The following is a 22706-nucleotide window of genomic DNA, read 5'->3' on the forward strand; positions in this document are numbered from 1 at the left end:
TCCCCAAAATCCCAATTTTCTCCCCAAAATATGACATTTTCTCCCCAAAATATGACATTTTCTCCCCCAAAATGCCACCTTTCACCCGAAATTATGACTCCTCTCCCCAAAATGCCACTTTTCTCCCCAAAATGGGATGTTTTCTCCCCCCAAAATGCCACCTTTCTCCCCAAAATATGACTCTTATCCCCCAAATGCCACCTTTCTCCCCAAATTATGACGTTTTCTCCCCCAAAATGCCACTTTTCTCCCCAAAATATGACATTTTCTCCCTCCAAAATATGACATTTTCTCACCAAATTTGACCTTTTTCCCCCAAATTTGACTCTTCTTCCCAAAATTACGACTTTTCTCCCCAAATTATGACTTTTTCTCCCCCAAAATGCCACCTTTCTCCCCAAAATATGACTCTTCTCCCCAAAATAGGACATTTTCTCCCCAAAATTTGACATTTTCTCCCCCAAAATGCCACCTTTCTCCCCAAAATGCCACTTTTCTCCCCAAATTATGACGTTTTCTTCCCCAAAATCCACCTTTCTCCCCAAAATGCCACCTTTCTCCCCAAAATATGACATTTTCTCCCCCCAAAATATGATGTTTTCTCGCCAAATTTGAACTTTCTCCCCCAAATTTGACTCTTCTTCCCAAAATTATGACTTTTCTCCCCAAAATACCAACTTTCTCCCCAAAATCCCACTTTTCTCCCCAAAATATGACATTTTCTCCCCCAAAATGCCACCTTTCACCCCAAATTATGACTCTTCTCCCCAAAATGCCACTTTTCTCCCCAAATTATGACATTTTCTCCCCCAAAATACCACTTTTCTCCCCAAAATGCCACTTTTCTCCCCAAATTATGACATTTTCTCCCCCAAAATGCCACCTTTCTCCCCAAAATATGACTCTTCTCCCCAAAATGCCACTTTTCTCCTCAAAATATGACATTTTCTCCCCCCAAAATGCCACCTTTCTCCCCAAAATATGACTCTTCTCCCCAAAATGCCACTTTTCTCCCCAAAATGTGACGTTTTCTCCCCAAAATTTGACATTTTCTCCCCCAAAATGCCACCTTTCACCCCAAAATATGACTCTTCTCCCCAAAATGCCACTTTTCTCCCCAAAATGTGACGTTTTCTCCCCCCAAAATACGACATTTTCTCCCCCAAAATGCCACCTTTCTCCCCAAAATTTGACTCTTCTTCCCAAAATGCCACTTTTCTCCCCAAAATATGACATTTTCTCCCCCCAAAATATGACGTTTTCTCGCCAAATTTGAGCTTTCTCCCCCAAATTTGACTCTTCTCCCCAAAATTATGACTTTTCTCCCCATAATACCAACTTTCTCCCCAAAATGCCACTTTTCACCCCAAATTATGACTTTTTCTCCCCCAAAATGCCACCTTTCTCCCCAAAATACGACTTTTCTCCCCACAAAAGCCCCCAAAAAGGACTTTTTTTACCCCAAAATTCAGCTTTTCTGCTCCAAGCAGCCATTATTCCCCAAATTGGCCACTTTGACCCCCAAATTTTGCATTTCTATCTGCAAACAAAGCCTTTTTCCCCCAATGAATGATTTTTTTCCCCCAAAATCTGAATTTTCTTCCCACAAACAGAGCTTTTTTACCCCCAAATTTGGTATTTCAACACCAAACCAGCTTTTTTCCCCCCAAAATGGAGCTTTCCTCCCAAAAAATGGATATTTCCCCCACCAAACAGAGCTTTTCTAACCCAAAATGAATCATTTTCCCCCCAAAATGGGACTTTTCTCCCCCAAAATTGAGCCTTTCTGCCCCAAAATTGACCACTTCTATCCCAAAATGGGGCATTTTCCCCCAAAATGGAGCTTTTCACCCCCAGAATTCACCCATTCTATCCCAAAACGGGGCGTTTTAACCCCAAATACAACTTTTCTCTCCCAAAATTGAACATTTTTCCCCCAAAATAATTCTTCCCCCCCCCCCCAAAATGGATTTTTTCCCCTCAAAACGGGGCTCTCCCCCAAAATTGAGCTTTTCTATCCCCAAATTCACCATTTCTACCCCAACCTGGAGCTTTTCTCCCCCTTCCCCCCCCCCGGGCTCTTTTCTGATTGCCCCCCCGGGGGGGGGGGCTGATGCCATTCGTGCTGTTTTTGCACCCTTTGGGGCTTTTTAATGAGTAATAATTAATTGATGGGTTTTTAGGGGGCTTTTTTTTGTACACTTTCGAGGGATTTTTGGAATAAAGGGAAATGTGAACCCCACCCCCCCACCCTCATTTTTGTGCCCCATTCCTTGGGGGGGGGGGGGGGGTCGCCCACTGTCACCCCCCCCCCCACTGTCGCACCCCCCAGCACCTCATTGTCACCCTATTGTCCCTGCCCCCCCCCCAGATCCCATTGTCACCCCCAGGACCCCCCCCCCCCAACCTCATTGTCACCTCACACCCCAAAATCCCCATAAAGACCCCACTGTCCCCCCCCCAACCCCCCCAGCAACTCACTGCCACCTTAAGGACCCCCTTTTATCCCCCCCCTGCACCCCATTGTCACCCTAAGGACCCCATTGTCCCTGTCCCCCCCCCAGATCTCACTGTCACCCCCAGGACCCCCGCTGTCCCCCCCCCCCTCCAACCACATTGTCACCTCCTGGACCGAAATGTTGCCCCCCCCCCATTTCCTCTCATTTCCCCACCGTTCTCCCAGTGACCCCACTGCCCCCCCAGTGTCCCTCAAAGCCCCCCCAGTGCCCCCCAGTGAACCCCAGTGCCCCCCAGAGGCCCTGAGTGCCCCCCACTTCCCCTCAGAGCCCCCCCCAGTGCTCCCAGTGCCCCCCCAGTGCCCCTCAGTGACCCCCCAGGGAACCCCAATGCCCTCATTACCCCTCAGAGCCCCCCCCAGTGCTCCCAGTGCCCCCCCAGTGCATCCCAGTGCCCCCCAGAACCCCCCCCAGTGCCCCCCCAATGCCCCCCAGTGAACCCCAATACCCCCCAGTGCCCCCAAGTGCCCCCCAGTGCCCCTCAGAGACCCCCAATACCCATCAGAGTCCCTTAGAACTCCTCACAGACCCCCAGTGCCCCCCACTTCCCCTCAGAGCCCCCCCAGTGTCCCTTGGAGCCCCCCAATGCCCCCCAGTGCCCCTCAAAGACCCCCAGTGCTCCTTAAAACCACCTCAGAGCACCCAAGTGCCCCCCAGTTCCCCTCAGACCCCCCCAATACCCATCAGAGTCCCTCAGAACCCCCCAGTGCCCCCCACTTCCCCTCAGAGCCCCCCAGTGTTCCTTGGAGCCCTCCAATGCCCCCCAGTGCCCCTCAGAGGCCCCTGGTGCTCCTTAAAACCACCTCAGAGCACCTGAGTGCCCCCCAGTGCCCATCAGAGTCCCTCAGAACCCCCCAGTGCCCCTCAGAGCCCCCCAACACCCATCAGAGTCCCTCAGAACCCCCCAGAGCCCCCCAGTGCCCATCAGAGTCCCTAAGAACCCCCCAGAGACCCCAAGTGCTCCCCAGTGACCCTCAAAGTCGCCCAATACCCATCAGAGTCCCTTAGAACCCCCCAGAGACCCCCAGTGCCCTCCAGAGCCCCCCAGTGCTCCTTAAAACTACCTCAGAGCACCCAAGTGCCCCCCAGTTCCCCTCAAACCCCCCCAATACCCATCAGAGTCCCTTAGAACCCCCCAGTGCCCCCCACTTCCCCTCAGAGCCCCCCCAGTGTTCCTTGGAGCCCCCCAATGCCCCCCAGTGCCCCTCAGAGACCCCTGGTGCTCCACATCTGCACCTCTGCTTTTTTTTTGTTAGTTTGTTTGGGTTTTTTTTTAAATGACGCTTTCTGTATTTTGTCCACATCTTCATCATCACTTCCCCCCCCCAGCCGCTGCTCATCCTCCCTCCATCCCCCCCCTGGGGTGGCAGAAACGCAGCAGCACAGCAGCTGGCAGGGACCTCACGAGGAGCTCGATGGAGGAAACGACCCCAAAAAGACGTGGGGCTGGGGTGGATGTTCGTCACCTCAGACCTGGAAAAGGGGAACGAAGAAGAGGAAAAGTGAGTGGGGTGCTGAGCTCGGAGGACGATCCCTCTTTGGCTCAGACCCCACCTGGGTGGCAGAGGCACGGGGCAGCTGCTGCTCCATCCCAGGAAGGCTCAGGCTGGGGGTCCTCATCGGCTCCAACGTGCGGCCGCTACGGAGGTAAAACCCTTCATGTGCTGCCCTTATCACCCCCCCCCCCCCCCAACCCCAAAATTTCCTCCCCCCAAACACCCAGCAGCCCTTCTCTCACCTCTCACCCCCTGGCCTCCGTCTCCACCCACGAGCTGCCAGCACCAAACCCAGCCCAGGGCCCAGCAGAGCTATGGGGAGGGCACAGGCGAGGGCTAAGGGAGCTGGGGGCTGGTGGTAGGGGGCAAGCGGACCCCCCCCAACCTCCTCCTCACAACGGGGTCCCATGTAACCGGGGGGACAGGCACAGACGTGACCTGAGAAATGTGTGTAGCAAGTAGCACCGTGCAAACAGGGTCCAGAGGCACAAGCATCAGCACGCTGACGACAGTCGTCACCGGCGTAACCCAGGGTACAGGAGCAGCTGTAGCTGTTGGTGCCATCCACGCAGGTCCCACCGTTGGCACAGGGGTTGGGGCTGCAATCGTCCACGTTGTTTTCGCATCTCGCCCCCGAAAAACCAGGTTGGCATTTGCAGATGACGCTGTGACCCAAATCCAAGCAGTGCCCACCTTGAAGGCAGAGATTTTGGGGGGGAGGGGGGGGGTCAGCACTGGTTGGTTGGGGTTGGGGGGTGGGGGGAAGGCAGGGTGGTGGGAAAGGAGCTCAGTTGGGGGGGGGGGAAGGAAGGAGGGTGGTAGGAAAGGAGCTCAGTTGGGGGGGGGGGGGGGAAGGCAGGGTGGCAGGAAAGGTGGTTGGTTGGTTGGGGGGGGGAAGGAAGGCAGGGTGGTAGGAAAGGAGCTCATTTGGGGGGGGGGAAGGCAGGGTGGTAGGAAAGGAGCTCAATTGGGGGGGGGGAAGGAAGGAGGGTGGTAGGAAAGGAGCTCAGTTGGTTGGTTGGGGGGGGAAGGAAGGCAGGGTGGTAGGAAAGGAGCTCAGCTGGGGGGGGGGAAGGCAGGGTGGTAGGAAAGGAGCTCGGTTGGTTGGTTGGGGGGGGGAAGGAAGGCAGGGTGGTAGGAAAGGAGCTCAGTTGGGGGGGGGGAAGGCAGGGTGGTAGGAAAGGAGCTCAGTTGGGGGGGGGAAGGCAGGGTGGTAGGAAAGGAGCTCAATTGGGGGGGGGGAAGGAAGGAGGGTGGTAGGAAAGGAGCTCAGTTGGTTGGTTGGGGGGGGAAGGAGGGCAGGGAGGTAGGAAAGGAGGTTGGTTGGTTGGGGTGGGGGAAGGAAGGCAGGGTGGTAGGAAAGGAGCTCAGTTGGGAGGGGGGAAGGCAGGGTGGTAGGAAAGGAGCCCTGTGCCACTCACCGTGCAGGCAGAGGCGGTTGGCACAGCGGTCAGCACGGCGCTCACAGTTGGATCCGTGGAAACCGGGGGGGCAACGACAGCTGTAACCAGCACCAGAGTTGGGTGCAGGAGCGCAGGCGCCTCCGTTGAAGCACGGCCCGAGGGCGCAGGGTGAGGGCGACGCATCAGGCAGAGGTTCCAACACGGGGGTTTTCTCTGCTGTTTCTGGGGCTCTGGGTGACGCGGGACGTATGGGGTTGGGGGGGTCACAGCGTAGCCCTGCAGCGTCGCTCCTAAAGGACTGCAAATTGTGGGGGGGGGGGGCTTGAAGGAAGCTTTGGGTGGTGGTGGTGGTGAGAGGGGTGTTGGGGGTGTCACTTACTGTGCTGTTAGCACTGGAAAGGGTGCAGCCCCGGCCATCAGCCCCACAGCCCTCTGCACGGGGACAGGGATGAGAAGGCGGTGGGGACAGAAGGGAGTCAGATGGGGGGGGGAAAAACTCACGGTGGGTGCAGCACAGAGGCCAGCAGCGACGGCGTGGGGGGACGTGGCAGGCAGGAGAATAAGGGAGGCAGCGAGGGATGCAGGCAGAGCAGGGGGGGAGGCAGCGGGGGCCGCGGGAAGGAAGGCGGCAGCGCAGGCGAGCGCTGAAACGCAGCCCCCCACCAGCACCCCCCTGCCAAGGACCCCCTGGCACCAAACGCTGCTGCGCCACCGCACGTCCCAGCAGCCGGCTTTGGGGACCTGGGACAGACAGCAGTGAGAGCAGCAGGACCCCCCCTCCCCCCCCATTTTATCCCTGATACCCCCCCTCCCCCCGCCCGCAGGCTCTCCTTTGCCCTCGCACTCCTCTATACTTTTATTTTTTTGTCCACACATCTACCCCCCCCCCCCACCCACCTCCATCTGCCCCTCTTACACATCTACCCCCCCCCCCATCCACCTCCATCTGCCCCTCTTGCACAGCTGCCCCCCCATCCACCTCCATCTGCCCCTCTTACACAGCTGCCCCCCCACCCACCTCCATCTGCCCCTCTTGCACATCTACCCCCCCATCCACCTCCATCTGCCCCTCTTGCACAGCTGCCCCCCCATCCACCTCCATCTGCCCCTCTTGCACATCTACCCCCCCATCCACCTCCATCTGCCCCCCCATCCACCTCCATCTGCCCCTCTTGCACATCTGCCCCCCCATCCACCTCCATCTGCCCCTCTTGCACAGCTGCCCCCCCATCCACCTCCATCTGCCCCTCTTGCACAGCTGCCCCCCCATCCACCTCCATCTGCCCCTCTTGCACAGCTGCCCCCCCACCCACCTCAATCTGCCCCCCCATCCACCTCCATCTGCCCCTCTTACACAGCTGCCCCCCCCCCAGCCCCCCCAACCCTGAACATCAAATCTCCTGCAGATTACACAAACCTGTGAGCCCAGGGCTTCCCCCTCAACCTCATTTCATGCCAGCTGCTCCCCCCACGACCCTTCCTTTATCCCCACCTCCCATTTGCCTCCTTTCACCTCCCCCAACGACAAAACGATTCTCTTCACCCCCCTCCCACAGAACTCACTTGTCCCCCTTTCGAGCCCCCACCTGTGTTCCTTCCCCCCCCCCATGAATTCCCTGCTCACCTCCAGGGCTCTTGGCCTCCTCCAGCCTCCAGGACTCGATGATGAGGGAAACAGTGCCCTGGTGGCAGCGGGGGGCAAAGAAATGGGGGCCATGTGGATTGGGGGGGGGGTGGGGGGAGGCACAGAAAGGGCATTAATAAGATCCTGGAGAAGCCCAAGTCTTGGCTCCATCAGGGTGGGCTGGGGGAAATCCTCACCGGCCAAGGGAAGGTGAAGGGCAAGCGAAGAATGCGTGGAGCCCCCGGGGTTGGGGGGGGTCCGGGGGGGCTCTGAGCAGCCCCCAAACTGCAGCCAATCCCCATAGAAGGGCGCAAACAGAGACGGAAAACAAGGCGACAAGAAGGGGGGCCCCTGCATGGCCCCCCCCACGCCGACAGCACCCGCAGCTCCAGCACCCCGGCCAGCTGCACCTGCAGGTGGGCATCAGGATCCCAAATCCCCCCCCTCCTTCCAGTTCACAGCACCCCAAAGCCCCCTACTTCCATGCCAACAGAAGCCCACAGAAGCCTGCCCTTGGCGTTCCTCCCACCACCATCCCACATCCATCAGCAAAACTCCTCAGAATGGCCCCTACCAGTGACACAACAGCACCCCCCTAAAGGCTCAGCACTCCCTAAAGACCCCAAAATATCCCACAAAGGCACCACCCCCCCCCTCCCCTCCTCTCGGGAGCTCAAAGGATGAAGACACCCAGTGAAGCACCCAAAGCAAAATATTAAAGGAGCCAAAAATCCCTGCCAAAGGCATCCTGAGCCCCACCAGGGCAGCCTAGGATGCTCTCACCATAGAAGGGCACAGCAGGGCAAGGATGGCAGCCAAGAGCAGCAGAGCCATGGCCTGGTGCTGGGATAAAACGGGGCGAGGGGGGGTCCCACGTGCTCCCAGAGCTCAGCAGGGTCTGAACCCAATGCCACCCTTGGAACCCCCTGATAAGGACCAGCCCCCATCCTGCTCATAAACCACACCCCCAACCCCACCTACAGCAGGCAAAGACCACTCCCCCATAGCAGGGATCGGGGTGGGGGGGTGGGAGAAGGCAGCCCCCCCCCCCCCCCTTGCTTCTTCCATCCTCCCACAGGTCCCAGGACGGTGGGAGAGGCGACGACACTCCCTGCCCCCCCCCCCCCCCAACACAAAATCAGTATAGAACCCCCACAGCTCCACGTAACCCTTTTATTTATAACCTGACGGAGTCCAACCTCCCACCCTCCCCAAAATAACAAGGGGAAAAAAAAAAAAAAAAACAAACAACCCCAAATAAACATCGCTCAGACACAGCGCCAGGACCACCACCACTAAGTCCAAGCATGCAGTATTGTGATGCCAACGTCCTGGTGACACGATGACAAACATCTTGGCTCATCACTGCTGCTTGGAACGCGCCCACAGACGCCCAGCCAAGGCACCCAGGAAAAGCCCCGTCGGCTTCTTGCCCTGTGCCATCTCAGCCAAACGCTGCTGTTCCTCCTGCATCCCAACCAGAGCAGAAAACACCCTTCAGCCATCAGCCTGCCTCCGTGTCCTTCCTCACGCTCCCACGTTTTCCTCCCAACCATCCTCACCTCCTCCAGCTGCGACCGGCGGCGTTTAAAAGCTGCCAGCGGATCGTCCTCCAGCGCGTAGTTCTCCAGCACGGTCCTCACGTCCTCCACACCACTGAGGGCGATGGCTGAGGGAAGCAGGGTGAGAAAGCATCAGGGCTGGCTTGAGAACAAGCGGCGGGCACAGAAATCACAGATTGCCAGGGTTGGAAGGGAGCTCAAGGATCACGGAGCTCCAACCTCCTGCCACGTGCAGGGCCACCAACCTCCACGTTTCACAGCACGCCAGGCTGCTCCATCCAACCTGGCCTTGAACACCTCCAGGGATGGACGGGGCATCCACAGCCTCTCCGGGCAGCTGTTCCAGCACCTCACCGCTCTCACAGCAAACAATTTCCAACCTCAATCTGCCCTCCTTCAACTTCAAGCCATTTCCCCTCATCCTGCTGTTATCGACCCTTTCCAAGAGCTGACTCCCCTCCTGTTTGTAGGCTCCCTTTAGGTGCTGAAGGCTGCAATGATTCACCCCGCAGCCTTCTTTTCTCCAGGCTGAACAAGCCCAGCTCCCTCAGCCTGTCCTCATAGCGGAGGTGCTGCAGCCCCCTGCTCATCTTTGTGGCTCTCCTCTGGACCCTCTCCAACAGCTCCCTGTCTTTCTTGTCCTGGGGGCTCCAGACCTGGACGCAGTGCTGCAGCTGGGACCTCACAGGAGCAGAGTAGAGGGGAACAATCACCTCTCTGTCCCTGCTGGCCACCCCTCTTCTGATGGAGCCCAGGATCCCATCTGCCTTCCGAGCTGTAATCACACCCTGCTGGCTCATGTTCAGTTTTTCATCCATCAGGACCCCCAGGTCCTTCTGTGTAGGGCTGCTCTCAAGGCCCGCTCCTTCCAGTCTGTAGGGATGCCTGGGATTCCTCCAGCCCAAGTGCAAAACTCTGCACTTTGCCGTGTTGAACCTCATCAGGTTCACCCAGGCCCACCTTTCCAGCCTCTCAAGGTCCCTCTGAATGGCATCCCTTCCTTCAAGTGTGTCAACCACACCACTCAGCTCGGTGTCATCAGCAAATTGCTGAGGGTGCACTCGATTCCATCACCGATGCCATTGATAAAGATGTTAAAGAGCACCAGTCCCAAGACAGACCCCTGGGGGACGCCGCTCGTTACCAGCACAGGGGATGCAGCATTTTTTCTCACTTTTGAGGAAAGCTGTGAGGTCGTAGAGCGCACGATCATCAGAGCTGCCATCCCAGCGGCGCAGCGCCAGCCCGTTATAAGGCTGCAGGCAGAAGGCTTCTTTGCGGCAATCCACCACCACCACTTTGGCAGGATCTCTGTTGAGGCAGGAGATGTCCTGGGGGTGGATAGGGGACAGAGAAGGGCTGCCATAAGGTCAGGGGGGGCACCAACGTGTCCCTCGTCCCTCTCCCCATCCCCAACCTTGACGTGGTGCCCATCCATGTAGCGGGTGGCGTCGCGGAAGAGGCGGTAGGAGATGAAGCCGTGTGGGTCGATGCTGTCGATAAGGGGGAAGGCGGTCTGGGAATAGAAAGATGAATAGGTGGGGGGGTCAAGTGAAGCCCACCTTTGGGCTGCAGAGCCTCCCCAATGGCCGCACGCACCATGCCTGTTTCGGAGGTGAAGATGACAATCTCGTAGAGAGGCGCAAGCTGCTGCAGGAGGCTGTCGATGCCTGGACGTTTCTTGAAGCGCCAGCCAGTGATGAGCTGGAGAAGAGAAAAGAGGAAAGGGGGGAAACAGATGAGGCTGTCAGCAGAGGAAGGGATGCAGGAGCAATTGGCTGCCACTCACCGACCATTCAGGGTGCAGCAAGACGTCGGTGAGCTCGATGACCAGAGTGTAGGGAGGCTGGTAGTAGGGCTCACGCAGAGGGTCTGGCAGCAGCTTGGCACTGGTGGGCTCAATGATCATCTTAATTGAGAAAGAGTTAAGAGATAAGCCACCAACACTGGGACAAAGGCCCTTCAAGCAGGAATGACAATCCCTCTCCACCATAAGACCCACAATAAAACCCAAAACCAGGCCACGATGTCACCAGGATGAAGGCAAAGATCCCCCAGAAGAGCGTGGGGATCTTAAACTGCTACTGCTGACATCAGCAACAAGAAGAGCCCTAAAAGGAGATAAAAAAAACTAAACAGGGAAGCCCCACGCACCTGCCTGTAGTCCTTGAAGTATTTATACGTCCTGCGGAGCTGCTGGATGCCCACAGGGTCTGTGGAACCAAGCATGGGTGAATGCATGGGGTCCCAAGGAAGGTGAAAATCCCAATCTTTTTCTTCCTACCATTCCCATAGAAATAAAAAAAACAATACGTAGGAGAAAAAAGCCCCCCTGGGGCAACAACACGGTGCTAAAAACATCATAAAAGGCTGCTGCAAAGTGTCAAAAACAGCCCAGAGGATACAACTTGTCCCCCATCCCCTGCAAGGGCTGCCACCTCCCCCTGCTCCATTTGTTACTCACCACCATCAAACTCATCGGGGACCTGCAGGGGAAAAAAAAAAACAAATGCAAGAAAAAACCAGGACTGAAAAGGTGTGTGAAGAGCACAGGGATTAGGAGGGAACCCCACACTGGGTGATTTACAGCTAGGTGAGGTGGTTTTCCTGTGCTAGCAGGACTTCCTTCCGACCACGGATGCCCCAGATGGATTTTCTCACCACCCCGCTGATTGCTTTGTCACCCCCTGCCTATTTTCCCCCTGCCCTTTTGATGTCCCAACACCCCCGGATGAAGGGGAACAATTCACAGCTCCTCCCCCCCCCAGGCTGCACATCAAACCTCTGACGGCTCTTCTCAGCCCCCAAAAGGGGCTTTAGATGGGGGGAGGAGGGGGGAATAAAAACCACACCGAAACTTGAAGGCTCTGAGGTTCTGAGGGCAGTGCACAGCCGTGGTGGATGTAGGAGTCAAATATTGTTTCTGCATTAGAATTAGATCAGATTTTTTTTTTTTTATTTCCATGGTCTCTGCTGCTATAGTTCTCGTTGGGAGTCTTTATGCTTTACTTGGGGGCGTTTCTGATAGTTTGCATCGTTTATCTTCTAGATAACCTTCCACAGGAAAGCGTGCTCAGCATATAAGTATAATTTTGTCACACATATTGCAAGAATATCCTGCACGAGATTGATCAAACCAGAGAACAAACCGCGGCATGCCCAAGGAAAAACCTCAAGAGATATTGGGAAGGCCTGGCATCCCTCCTCCTCCCCCCCCAACCCCCCGGTGCTCTTTGTTTAACGAAGGCTTTGAAGCAAAATCACCATATGAATGCAAGAAGAGCACTGAGACATCTTGGAAACGAGGGGACGGGTGCTGAACTCAACACAGCAATGAGCAAATGGAAACCTCGGATAAGATTGTGAACCTGCAGTACCCAGCCAAGGGGGAAACAGGGGAGGGGGACAAAGGCAAAGTGGGAAACAAGGGGTACAAAAAAATCACAGAATAATTGCCAGGGTTGGAAGGGAGCTCAAGGATCACGGAGCTCCAACCCCCTGCCACGTGCAGGGCCACCAACCTCCACGTTTCACAGCACACCAGGCTGCTCCATCCAACCTGGATTTGAACACCTCCAGGGATGGACGGGGCATCCACAGCCTCTCTGGGCAGCTGTTCCAGCACCTCACCGCTCTCACAGCAAACAACTTCCAACCTCAATCTGCCCTCCTTCAACTTCAAGCCATTTCCCCTCGTCCTGCTGTTATCTCCCCTTTCCAAGAGCTGACTCCCCTCCTGTTTTTGGACTCCCTTTAGGTGCTGAAGGCTGCAATGATTCACCCCACAGCCTTCTTTTCTCCAGGCTGAACAAGCCCAGCTCCCTCAGCCTGCCCCCATAGGGGAAAAGCTGTCGTTGTGTCCTTAGGGCCGCTCTTGCCGTTGCGAATAAACTCTATTTGTGTTTTTTTTTTTTTTTTTAAATCAGAAATCCCGTCCCGACGACAATTATTTCGAGCTTCCCAACACGAATCACCGGCTTGGCGGACACGCAGCTCACCTTGGCTCCGTGTTCATCCACTGAGTTGCTGCCTGGGGGGGGGGGGAGGAGGGAGGGGAGAACGTGAGGTGGGGTTTGGGGTTGGGGAGCTGACGGAGGAGCAGCACCCCGGGGGGGGCCCTTACCGAAGATGTAGATGATGGTGATGCCGGTACCGGCACCCAGCAGCCCCGCCAACCGCAGGGCCAGCCGTCGAACCGCCGCCAAGCGCTGCTTCCTCCGCTCCTCCTCCTCCTCGTTACCGGGGTTCGGCCGCCCCGGGGTTCCCTCCAGGCCCTGCGGAAGGGTGACGGTGAGGCCTGCGAGCACAGAGCCCTACGGAGCGGCCCTTCCCACGCTTCCTACCGCCTTCTGCTGCCGTAGCCGCTCCTGCAGCACCGCTTCCGTGCCGGAAGTGCCGGCACCGCCGCTGCTCAGGGCGCGACTCAGCGCGGCGAGGCTCCGGTGGGCCGCGAGGGCGATGCGGGCCCCACGCGCCGCCGCCGCCATTTTCCCGCAGCGCTCGTCTCCAAGGCTGGGAGAGCCACGCTTCCCGACGTGCACCGCGGTCGGCGTTGATGATTGGCTGAAAGCGCCGCGTTTCCCGGCGTGCAGCGCGGGGAGCGTTGATTGGCTGCAGCGCTGCGCCTTCTGCCCGTCGCCACGCTTTCCCGGCATGCCCCGCGATGGGGTTTGATTGGCTGAAAGCGCCGCGCTTCCCGGCGTGCAGCGCACCGCGCCGTCAGCTCCTGTCGCCACGCTACCCGGCATGCCCCGCGGTCGGAGCTGATTGGCTGAAAACGCCGCGCCGTCTCCCGTCGCCACACTTCCCGGCGTGCCCCGCGCTCGGCGCTGATTGGCTGGCGGTGCCTACAATCCCCATCATTCCCCGCGCGCTGCCGGAAGCACGCCTGGAACTCGCGCTGCCGCCTCTTCCACGGAGGAGACGCGGGCGGCGACAGCGCGGAGCAACGGCGGAGGAAGAGGCGATGGAAAAGTGGAGACCCGGACAGGAGAGCCTCGCCCGGTTCAAGGGAATGCGGGGTCGAGGGGTCACAAGCGTTTATTGGACACGGCCATCTCGCTTCCAACAGGCGGCCGGGGGACAAAAACGAAGGAAAAAAAAAAAGAGAGAAAAAACCGAAGGGGACCCAGGCAGCGCTCAGGCCTCCAGCAGCTTGCCCAGGAAGCGGAGGTTGAGGATCTTGAGCTGCTCGTCCAGGTCCATGCGCACAATCCCGTCCTCACCGTCGATGCTGAGCAGGATGCCGGTAGCCTCGCGGTCTTCACCCAGGATCACCTTCACCTGCGGGGACAGCAGGAGCCCAATGGGGCTGAGGGGTATCTGGTAGTAGCCCAGGAAGGGCCACGGGTATCCACCAGCCCTCCTCTATGCTGTGTGGTGGGATCCAGGGAGAGCAAAAGGATGGGAGAGACAAGGGGGTCTCTGGGTAAGGCAGGAGGGGGAGGCGGAGCCCAACAGGGGTGGGGGGCAGCACGGGGTGGGGGGCAGTGATGAGCGTACCTTGTTGCTCTTGGTGGGGGTAACGGGTTCCAGGTGCTCGCTGGAGATGCTCACCACTTTCTCGCTGTCCTTCAGGTACACAGAGCACATTCCGCCCTGCAGGGGGAGGACCACAGAATCACAGGGGTTGGAGGGGAGGATCACAGACTCACAGGGGTTGGAGGGGAGGATCACAGACTCACAGGGGTTGGAGGGGAGGATCACAGACTCACAGGGGTTGGAGGGGAGGATCACAGGGGTTGGAGGGGTTGGAAGGGAGAATCGCAGAGTCGTGGGGGTTGGAGGGGACCTCCAGAGATCATCGAGTCCAACCCCCCTGCCAAAGCACCAGGTCGCACAAGCAGGCATCCAGGCAGGTCTGGAATATCTCCAGAAAAGGAGACTCCACCACCTCCCTGGGCAGCCTGTTCCAATGCTCCGTCAGCTCACCTAAAGAGGTTCTTGCACACATTTGTGTGGAATTTCCTATGCTCCAGTTTTTGGCCATTTGCCCTCATCCTGTCTCCACACACTGCTGAAAACAGTCTGGCCTCGCCACTCTGCCCCCCACACTTTCGATATTCATAGACCTGGATTAGGTCTCCTCTCAGCCTTCTCAAGGTTAAACAGACCCCAGCTCACTCAGCCTTTCCTCGTAGGAGAGATGCTCCAGGCCCTTCATTATCTTTATGACCCTCCGTTGGACTCTTTCCAAGAGATCCCAGTCTTTTTTGTACTGGGGAGCCCAGAACTGGACACAGTACTTCAGATGAGGCCTTACCAGGGAGAATAGAAGGGGAGAGGATCACCTCCCTCGACCTGCTGGCCACGCTCTTTTGAATGCACCCCAGAATTGGCCATCTTGGCCACAAAGGTCACACTGCTGGTTGTGAGTCGGTGATGAAGTTTCTTACAATCCTATCACTGCCACAAACGTGGTACCACCATGGGCTCACCGTGACGCTGCGGATGACTCCAGTCTGTCCCACTGCCTGGCTATCCAGATAGGTATCCCGGACCTTTACTTGGATATCAGTGGTGACCCAGTCGCTGGAGCTCTGCTCGATGCCTGAACCAGGGGTGTGGGGGTTGTAGCCCCCTGGAGACGGTGCCCCAGGTGTCATGGGGCTGTAGCCCACTGGGCTGGGGCTAGGGCTTGCCTGGGGGAGAGAGAAGGCAGCATAAGCAGCAGTGGGAGGCTATGGGAGGCAAGGGAGAGGAACTGGGGGTACCTGGTAGGCCATCGGTGATGGTGTTGGGTGGTAGCTGGCTGGTGAATGGGTGTTCTGATAGCCCACGGGGCTGGGGGCCACTTGGTGGTAGCTCTGGGGGCTGGGGCTGGGCTGGTAGGAGCCCTGTGGCGATGGCACAGCGTAGGGTGAGAACTGGTCAGTGTTGTACCTGCCAGGGTGAGAGGGAGTCATGGGGGTGCTGCGTTGCACCATAGGAGAACTCAGGGAACATTCTGTCAACCCAGAGCCACGGTTTGGGATCCTCTGGGGCTGCAATCTCCCCTCAGGATCCCAACTGTGGTTCCACAGAGCTGTGGTTCCCCTCCCAGAGTTCCAGGGCCATTGCAGAGTGGAAGCAATGCTCACATGGCTGGCGTGCCAGGGGTCTGGGGGTTGTACGGCTGGGTGACCTGCGGTGATGAAGGGTCAGGATAACCAGGGGTCTGTGGGTTGGGGGTGCCACCGTAGCCTTGTGGTGAGGGCGTGGGCTCGTCATCAAAGCCATATTCAAAGTCCTCATCGGCTCTGTGGAAGGAAGACAAACATCATCACCACAGCCAGGTCAAGTTCAGTGATTGGGACCCCGCAATAGGGATAATCCAGAATCGCTGGAGCCACGCCAGCCATCAGAGATCCCCAAAGTATGACTGTTGTGATGTTGTTGGGGACATGACAGTAACCACAGATCCTGTGGTGGGTCTGTCCTGGTCAGCAGCCCCCCTCCTGGCACTCACCTGGAAGGTGTATTGGGGTTGTTGGGGTCCCAAGCACCGCTCTGAGCAGGCGTGCGGCTGCCATCGTGAAGTGGAGTCTGGGAGCCATAGTGTGGCGTGCGGCTGCCTGCAACAGCCCCACAATGGCTGCATCAGAACCCTCTGCATCCCCACCTCAGCCCTGTCCCCTCCTCCTCCTCCTCCTCCTCAGCCCTGACCCCTCCTCCTCCTCCTCAGCCCTGACCCCTCCTCCTCCTCCTCAGCCCTGACCCCTCCTCCTCCTCCTCCTCAGCCCTCTCCCCTCCTCCACCACCTCAGCCCTCTCCCCTCCTCCACCACCTCAGCCCTCTCCCCTCCTCCACCACCTCAGCCCTCTCCCCTCCTCCTCCTCCTCAGCCCTCTCCCCTCCTCCTCCTCAGCCCTCTCCCCACCACCTCAGCCCTGTCCCCTCCTCCACCTCAAAGCCTCCTTCACGCGCCCCTTTCCATCCAAAAGATTACCCCAGAATCTTAAACTCTGTCCCCTCTGCGTCCCCATCAGCCCCATCTACCCCCTGGTGGTGCCACTCACCATCATGTAGGGGTGTCTGGGAGCCATACATGGGAGTGCGGGAGCCAGAGCCATACATGGGGGTCTGGGAACCATACATGGGGGTGCGTCCATAGGTCGACGTCATCCCACCCGGGCGCCGTGAACCCCTGCAGCATCAAGAATGTGAGGAAACCCCTAAGATCCCACCCTAATGAGGGAGCAGCACAGTTCCCTGTGCCTTGGACTCACACAGTGGTCAGGCGCTGGCGGTCCACTGAGATGGTCTGGCAGGTAGAGTGCAGCTCCACCCGAGCCGTCGATTCTGTTGCATCCTTCACCACTCCGATGTAACCTATGAGTCACAACCATTTGATTTTAATTTGATTGAGGGAACCAGGGCAATCCACAGCTTCTTCCCAACCCCAAAAAGCACTCTCACCTTTGTAAGGTCCCTGGGAGATGCGCACTGTCTGCCCAATGAGGTCGTTGTCCCTCCGCCCGCGCCCACGGCTCATGCCACCTCCACCAAAGCCACCACGCTGGCCTGAAGGACAAAAGAGGGCTCAGGCTGAGGCAGAAAATCCTTGGGGATGCTTTCTTGGCCTTGGGGACACCCCTGCAACCCTTACCGGCCCCACTGGGATGCATTGGGCTGCTGATACGAGGGCTCATGGGAGCAAAGCTGCCTACAGTGAAATTGGTGACGTCCCGTGGCTGCCAAAGGGAAAGAAAATGCTGCTGTTCTCCAGCACCAAAGGCACAGGGTCACAGCCCCCCTCCAGCAACCATCACTGACCCCCAGCGTGCCCCCACCTTGGAACCACCAGCCAGGACAAGGTGTCGGGTCTTGCAGACAAACATGCCACCATTCTCCACCAGCTTCTTGCAGTGCAGAAAGGCAAAGCCCCGGAAGAGGTGCCTGATCTCTCCCTCACGACCCTGTGACAGTGGCAGGGGTGAGCCTCAGTGGCAAGGGTGGGTGGCAGGACCTCCCCCCAGCAACAGGACTCAGAAGGCTGTCAGGAAAAACCCAGTGTTCCCTACGTGCCAAAAAAAAAAAAAACCAACAACCAACCAACCCAGAAAAGCACCAACAAATCCAAAGCACTTATGGCAGACTAGGACCAAGCCAGGGATCCCCTACGGTAACCAAAAAGTCTCACCCCAATCACCCCCAACCCCACAGTTCCTACCGAGTGGGGGCCATCTATGACTTTGACAATGTCCTTGACGTGGATGTTGTTCTGTTCTGAGTCGAGGGCGACAGCGAAACGGTTGTCCTTCTTCCTGGTGACAGCCTGGTGCCTCACCGTCACCACCTTTCCGTACATGTTCAACACCTGCAACCAACAGGAATGGCAAGAAGCTGGGAGGGGTAGTGCCCAAAACAGCCCTCCAAGGCAGCACGGACTGCAAAGATGCAAAACAGAAGGTGGGGAGGCATTTCTGGCACAGGGCTGCACGTGGAAACCGCCTCTAGTTTTCGAGACACCCGAAAACACACACAGGAAAAAACAATCAAAGCTCCTTCCAGCAACTGGGACTCACCTGGAAGGTCTCACGCTCCAGTCGTACAATAACACCCACTGTCTGGGGGTCCAGCTGCACCAGTTCACCCCATTCATGCTGACCCCCCACATCCACACCCGACGCCGTCTCTGAGCAGAGCTGCAGGTCCCGTGGCAGAACCTTGAGCTGGTGGTGAGGCAGGAAGAATGAATGAAATTCAGCTGCCACGGCCAATTTCCACCCCCCCCCTCCCTCCTTCCTACCAGCGTCACACTGAGCCAAACTCGTGGCATTTCACCCCTCTCTGCTCACCTCATGCATGGTGAGGTCTGAGAAGAGGATGACGAAGTTCTCCTCCACCCTAACAATGAGGCCTGTGTCACCCTCAAAACGGCCTGCAATCACCTTCACGTGGTCACCCATCTTGAAATATTTCCGCAGCTCCTGAGCTGGGAATTCCAGCATGTCCTAGAGGAAGGGAAAACTCTACAGATGCTGGGGAAGAGGCGTGCAGCGTCCTGGTGAGGCCATAGCAGCCACACAAAGCTGCTCCCTGGGTGCTCTGCTACCTTCAGATCCTCGTGTTTGGGCATGATGGTGATCTTGTTGCCATCGACGCTGAGGATCTTGCCCTGCAGGTTGATCAGTTCACCTTCACACACCTCCACGTTGTCACCAGGCTGGAAATTATGCTCACGCTCCTTCCCTAGGGGTGACAAGAGAGATAAATCAGGGGACAACGCATTGGGAACAGCAGTGTGTATGAAGAGGCACCTGCATACCTGTGCTCTCTGTCACCACCTCCAGGTCAATGCCTTCAGGCTGGTCTTCAAATTTCTCCAGCTCTGACAAGGTGGGCTTCACCCCCTCTGTTATCTGTCAAGAACAGAGCTGCTGGTGACCACAACATCCCAATCCTCTCCAGAACTCACCTACTTTTCTAAGCTGTGCCAATGCACCACGGCAGCGGCCATCACTACCAGAGAACAGGGAGTCTCTGGCCTCCCACCACCCTCCTTCCCACCAGTAACTCAGTGTTTGGGTCTCGACATAAGAAGGAAAGCAGTTTTTGGGGGAAAGGAGATGGGTTTAGGTTGGATCTAAAGAGAATCCCACTCTCACCACTGCTGACATGGCAAAGCTCTTGAAGAGAAAACCCTTGCGGCTGTAGCGGTTGCCTTCAAAGATGAGAAAGTCTCCATCAGAAGCCACATCACCTCCCAGAGACCTAAACCAAGACAGAAGCAAAAACCAAATCACCCCCTGGTGGACAACAGCTCACCAGAGAGCTTTTTTTTTTTCCAAGCATGGTTGTTTTGTTGGTTTTTTTTTTCTTTTTTCAGTCTGATGTTCTGTGATGCCACCACCTACCTGATCTTCTCGGCATCAAAAAGCCTCTGAGGGGGTCGCTTGAACTTTTTCCTCTTAGCAAACCAGTCTTTCTGCAGGGTGGGAGGCAAGACAATAAGCAAACGACCCCCCCCCCCCAGCACAGCAGCACAACACAAGAATGCTCCACTTACCAGACTCATCCGGGCTTTGATACGGTCGAAGTCAATACGGGGGATCATCTTTAAGGAAATCTGGTTCTGGCTGGGCTCCACATAATCCACCTGCCCACAGGGAGAGGGTGGCAGTGAGTCAGTTATCCTCAACTCCCCACTGTAGGGTTCCTGTAACTTCCTGCCTCACCTGGGCGATGTCATCCTTGTAGATTCCCCTCTTCAGACGCACCCAGGATTTAGGCTTGAGGTTGGTTACCTCCTTCACTACTTTCAGCACGTCTGTCATCTCCTTGATTGGGACCATCTGCTGGTTCCAGTAACCCATCCGCAGATTTCCTACCCCCTCAATCGCCTGCTTCACGTGCGTCTGCTTGTAGGCCTCCACGTAAATGTATCCTTTGACGTGCTCGGGGGCCACCACTGACTTGATCTGCAGAGGCTGGAGGACACGCAGGGCACATCAGGGTCAGAGGGGTGCAGGTTTTGCAGCCCCCTCAGCTGCCACGTGGCTCCCCGCAGCCTCACCGTGTCAGTGAATTGGTATGCAATGAATTTCCTCATCAGAGCAATGGCTGTAGCACGCTCCTCTCCGATCTGTGGTGGAAACAGGGTTGCTTTAGGGTTGAGAATATGCCTCCCAAATGCTGATACCGACTCCAAAGATCCCGAGTGCTTACCTTGCATTTCACCGTCCAGAGATTGGGATCCCTGCATAGGACCAGAGAAAGGCATTTATAGGGTGGCCTGACCTGGCTAAACCTGCCAAAGCCCACCTGGCTGGGCAGCTCAGTGTAACACAGACCTGACTATCTCATTTTTTTCCCCCAAAAAAATCCATGTGTTTTCTACCCCCGAGGTGCCAACGTGACACTCACTTGACTCCAGGCAGCAGCTGCTGCTGTGTGATGTCATCCGAGAGCTCATCAGAGCCACCATAAACACTGGTAAAATAAAATCAGATGTTGAAACAAAACAGTACAACCCTTGACACGCGATAAGACAGGGTGACAGGGCCACATCTCCCAACTCACGTCTCTCCCACGGAGGACTTGGCGTATTTCTTCATGTAATACTCGCCCAGCTCTTCTTCACGTTGGTCCCTGTAGGGGGAGAAGGTGGAACTGGGCATCAGCACAACTCCCACAGCCTCTCAAGGGGCGAGGGGGTGGCACATAAACAGAGCTGGCATCACCTCCAGAGATTCTGCAGCCGCCGAGCACCAGAGCGGTCCTCATCCAACACCACGTTGTCAATGTTGGAAGCTGTGAGGGAGAGGAGGGCAGAATGTGGCTCACAGCAGCACAGGGAGGTGGCCGGGTTTAGCTGGCCCCAAGGGGTGGCAGTGGTTGCCCCCCCAGGGGGGCTCAGACTGACTCAAGCTTACCTTCAATCTCTTCTGCTCGGGAACAAGGAGGTGGCGGTGGAGGGCAGACAGTATGGAGCAAATAATAGCGGCAAAACCACCCATGGGTGAGGGGGAACAAAGGGGAAGGAACAAAATTAAGACGGTAGCACAGGAGGGGAAAGGAAAATACAAGAAACGTTTAAAGAAAAAAAAAAAAAAGGGTAAAAAAAAAAAAAAACCAGGCTGGTGTGAATGAGATGCGCTAAGCAGACAGACAAAGGGTGGACAGAAAGACAGACAGTGGGATGAGGGAGGTGGGGGATCAGGGGCCACACAGTCCCATTCCCACCCCTGAGTGTGGGGCTTGGGGAGAAAAACACGCTCAGAGGCGGGGAAAGAGCAACAGCAGCCAACCCAGTGTTTTAACCCAGAAGAGCTGCACCAAAACCAATCCGGCAGCACAGCACTGCAACCCAGGACGGCGCACCTCTCCCAAAAGAGCCGTACCACCACAGAGCTCTGCTTCCATCCTCTTCTGGCCTTAAGGCCAGAGAGCAGGGATCAAAGCCCGAGGGGGATCTCCAAGCCCTAGGGAGCATCCTCACAGCTGGGGGGAGCCCCCAAAGCAACCTCCTCACCTTTCTCCAGGATGTCCTCAGCTCCATCTTCCCACTGATCTTCATCCTCGTATTCATCATCCACATCTGGGGGAGATCACAGAGGTGAGAGCAAAATCCGGAGGCAGCTGAGGCCCCCCCCATCCCATCCCTGCTCAACCCCCAGCTCACCAGCTTCATCTAAAATAAAGCCGCCATGCCGTGGCTTCTTAGCAGGCCGGTCATCGTCTTCCTCTTCCTCCTCCTCATCGTATTCCTCCTCCTCCTCCTCCTCCACCTCTTCCTTCTCGCTGCCCGCTGCACTGGCACGCTCCTCCTCGGCCTGCACAGCGGTGAGGGGTGGGAGATGCTGAGGGCAGGGGGAGGCGGGGCACGGCGCACCCCCCACACGTTCAGCCTCACCTCAGCTTCTTCGGCCTCCTCCGCCTCGCTGCTGCGCTCGCTCTCCTCCTCTGAGAAGTTGCTGTCGTCGCTGTCCGACATGATGGGGCGGGGGGAGGGGAAGGGAGGAGTCCGGAGGTGCGCTAAGGGAGCGGGAAGCGGACACGAGAAGACGTTGAGGGAACGGGGGGGAGATCGCTGGGCTTAAAGCTGGGCCTGGTGGCGACAGGAGGAACGGCGAGCAGCACCGGCCCGCCCCCAGCAGACACCGCCGCCAGGAGGGCAGCACTTCCGCCTCCCTCCATTCGTTTCCGGTTCCGGTCTGCCAGCACTTCTAGTAAGCTTAGCCTCCGTCACGTGTTCGTAGGCTGTGTGTAGAGCGGAACTCGCTTGGTCACGTGATTAGACGGAGGAGGTGGTGGCCTGGAAGGGCCAAAAAGGGGCGCGGCGGAGGAAATCGCGCTGCGTGAAGCTATCGTAGGGTGGGAACTTCCGGTTCCGGTCAGCCAGCACTTCTCGCGAGCTTAGCCTCCGTCAGGTGTTCGTAGGGGTGTGGAGAGAGCAGGGCGCTTAGTCACGTGATCAGACGGAGGCGGTGGTGGCCTGGAGGGGCCAAAAAGGGGCGCGGCGGAGGAAATCGCGCTGCGGGGAGCTGTCATGGGGTGGGGTTTGACGTCACAGCCCCGCTCTGCTCCCTCTCTCCCCCCCCCCCTCAGACAACAGAGCAACCAACACCAGAGAAAGAGTTCGCTGATTTATTTAAAACAAACAAACAGGAAAAAAAAAAAAAA

General features: G+C 57.2%; 3 protein-coding genes across 5 annotated transcripts; all 3 read right to left on the bottom strand.

Annotated features, from left to right (window-relative positions):
• Positions 1-3857: 3857 nt before the first annotated feature.
• On the bottom strand, positions 3858-8145 carry DLL3 (delta like canonical Notch ligand 3). Of its 3 annotated transcripts, none has more exons than XM_090129832.1 (7): positions 7237-8145; positions 7040-7097; positions 5795-6156; positions 5434-5713; positions 4255-4705; positions 4071-4155; positions 3858-3989 (listed from the first exon to the last, which is right to left on the bottom strand). In XM_090129832.1, the coding sequence occupies exons 1-7, from the start codon at positions 7339-7341 to the stop codon at positions 3984-3986; spliced, it is 1347 nt and encodes a 448-aa protein (XP_089985958.1). In that variant the 5' UTR covers positions 7342-8145; the 3' UTR covers positions 3858-3983. The 3 variants fall into 3 exon arrangements, with proteins under 3 accessions (XP_089985958.1, XP_089985957.1, XP_089985956.1); XM_090129831.1 differs by having other exon boundaries at positions 3984-4155; positions 5795-5847; positions 5917-6156; XM_090129830.1 differs by lacking the exons at positions 7040-7097; positions 7237-8145 and having other exon boundaries at positions 3984-4155; positions 5434-5705; positions 5795-6279.
• Positions 8146-8198: 53 nt separating this feature from the next.
• Positions 8199-13136, bottom strand: TIMM50 (translocase of inner mitochondrial membrane 50). Its single transcript, XM_031607127.2, has 11 exons — positions 12945-13136; positions 12725-12875; positions 12600-12631; positions 11066-11087; positions 10756-10814; positions 10391-10510; positions 10201-10305; positions 10019-10117; positions 9776-9932; positions 8602-8708; positions 8199-8506 (listed from the first exon to the last, which is right to left on the bottom strand). The coding sequence occupies exons 1-11, from the start codon at positions 13086-13088 to the stop codon at positions 8402-8404; spliced, it is 1101 nt and encodes a 366-aa protein (XP_031462987.2). The 5' UTR covers positions 13089-13136; the 3' UTR covers positions 8199-8401.
• Positions 13137-13611: 475 nt separating this feature from the next.
• Positions 13612-22244, bottom strand: SUPT5H (SPT5 homolog, DSIF elongation factor subunit). Its single transcript, XM_090129829.1, has 28 exons — positions 21937-22244; positions 21706-21856; positions 21556-21621; positions 20765-20834; positions 20604-20672; positions 20448-20513; positions 20250-20280; positions 20098-20166; positions 19760-20011; positions 19591-19680; positions 19439-19509; positions 19190-19295; positions 18850-18943; positions 18637-18773; positions 18380-18535; positions 18107-18253; positions 17752-17898; positions 17372-17497; positions 17188-17272; positions 16998-17102; positions 16808-16910; positions 16598-16725; positions 16049-16154; positions 15681-15839; positions 15315-15483; positions 15039-15242; positions 14104-14199; positions 13612-13884 (listed from the first exon to the last, which is right to left on the bottom strand). Exons 1-28 carry the CDS (start codon positions 22015-22017, stop codon positions 13741-13743), a joined length of 3228 nt encoding a protein of 1075 aa, XP_089985955.1. The 5' UTR covers positions 22018-22244; the 3' UTR covers positions 13612-13740.
• Between the last annotated feature and the right edge of the window lie 462 nt (positions 22245-22706).

The sequence above is a fragment of the Phasianus colchicus genome, chromosome 38 (genome assembly GCF_987193195.1).
Source record: "Phasianus colchicus chromosome 38, bPhaCol1.hap1.1, whole genome shotgun sequence".
Lineage (NCBI taxonomy): Eukaryota > Metazoa > Chordata > Aves > Galliformes > Phasianidae > Phasianus > Phasianus colchicus.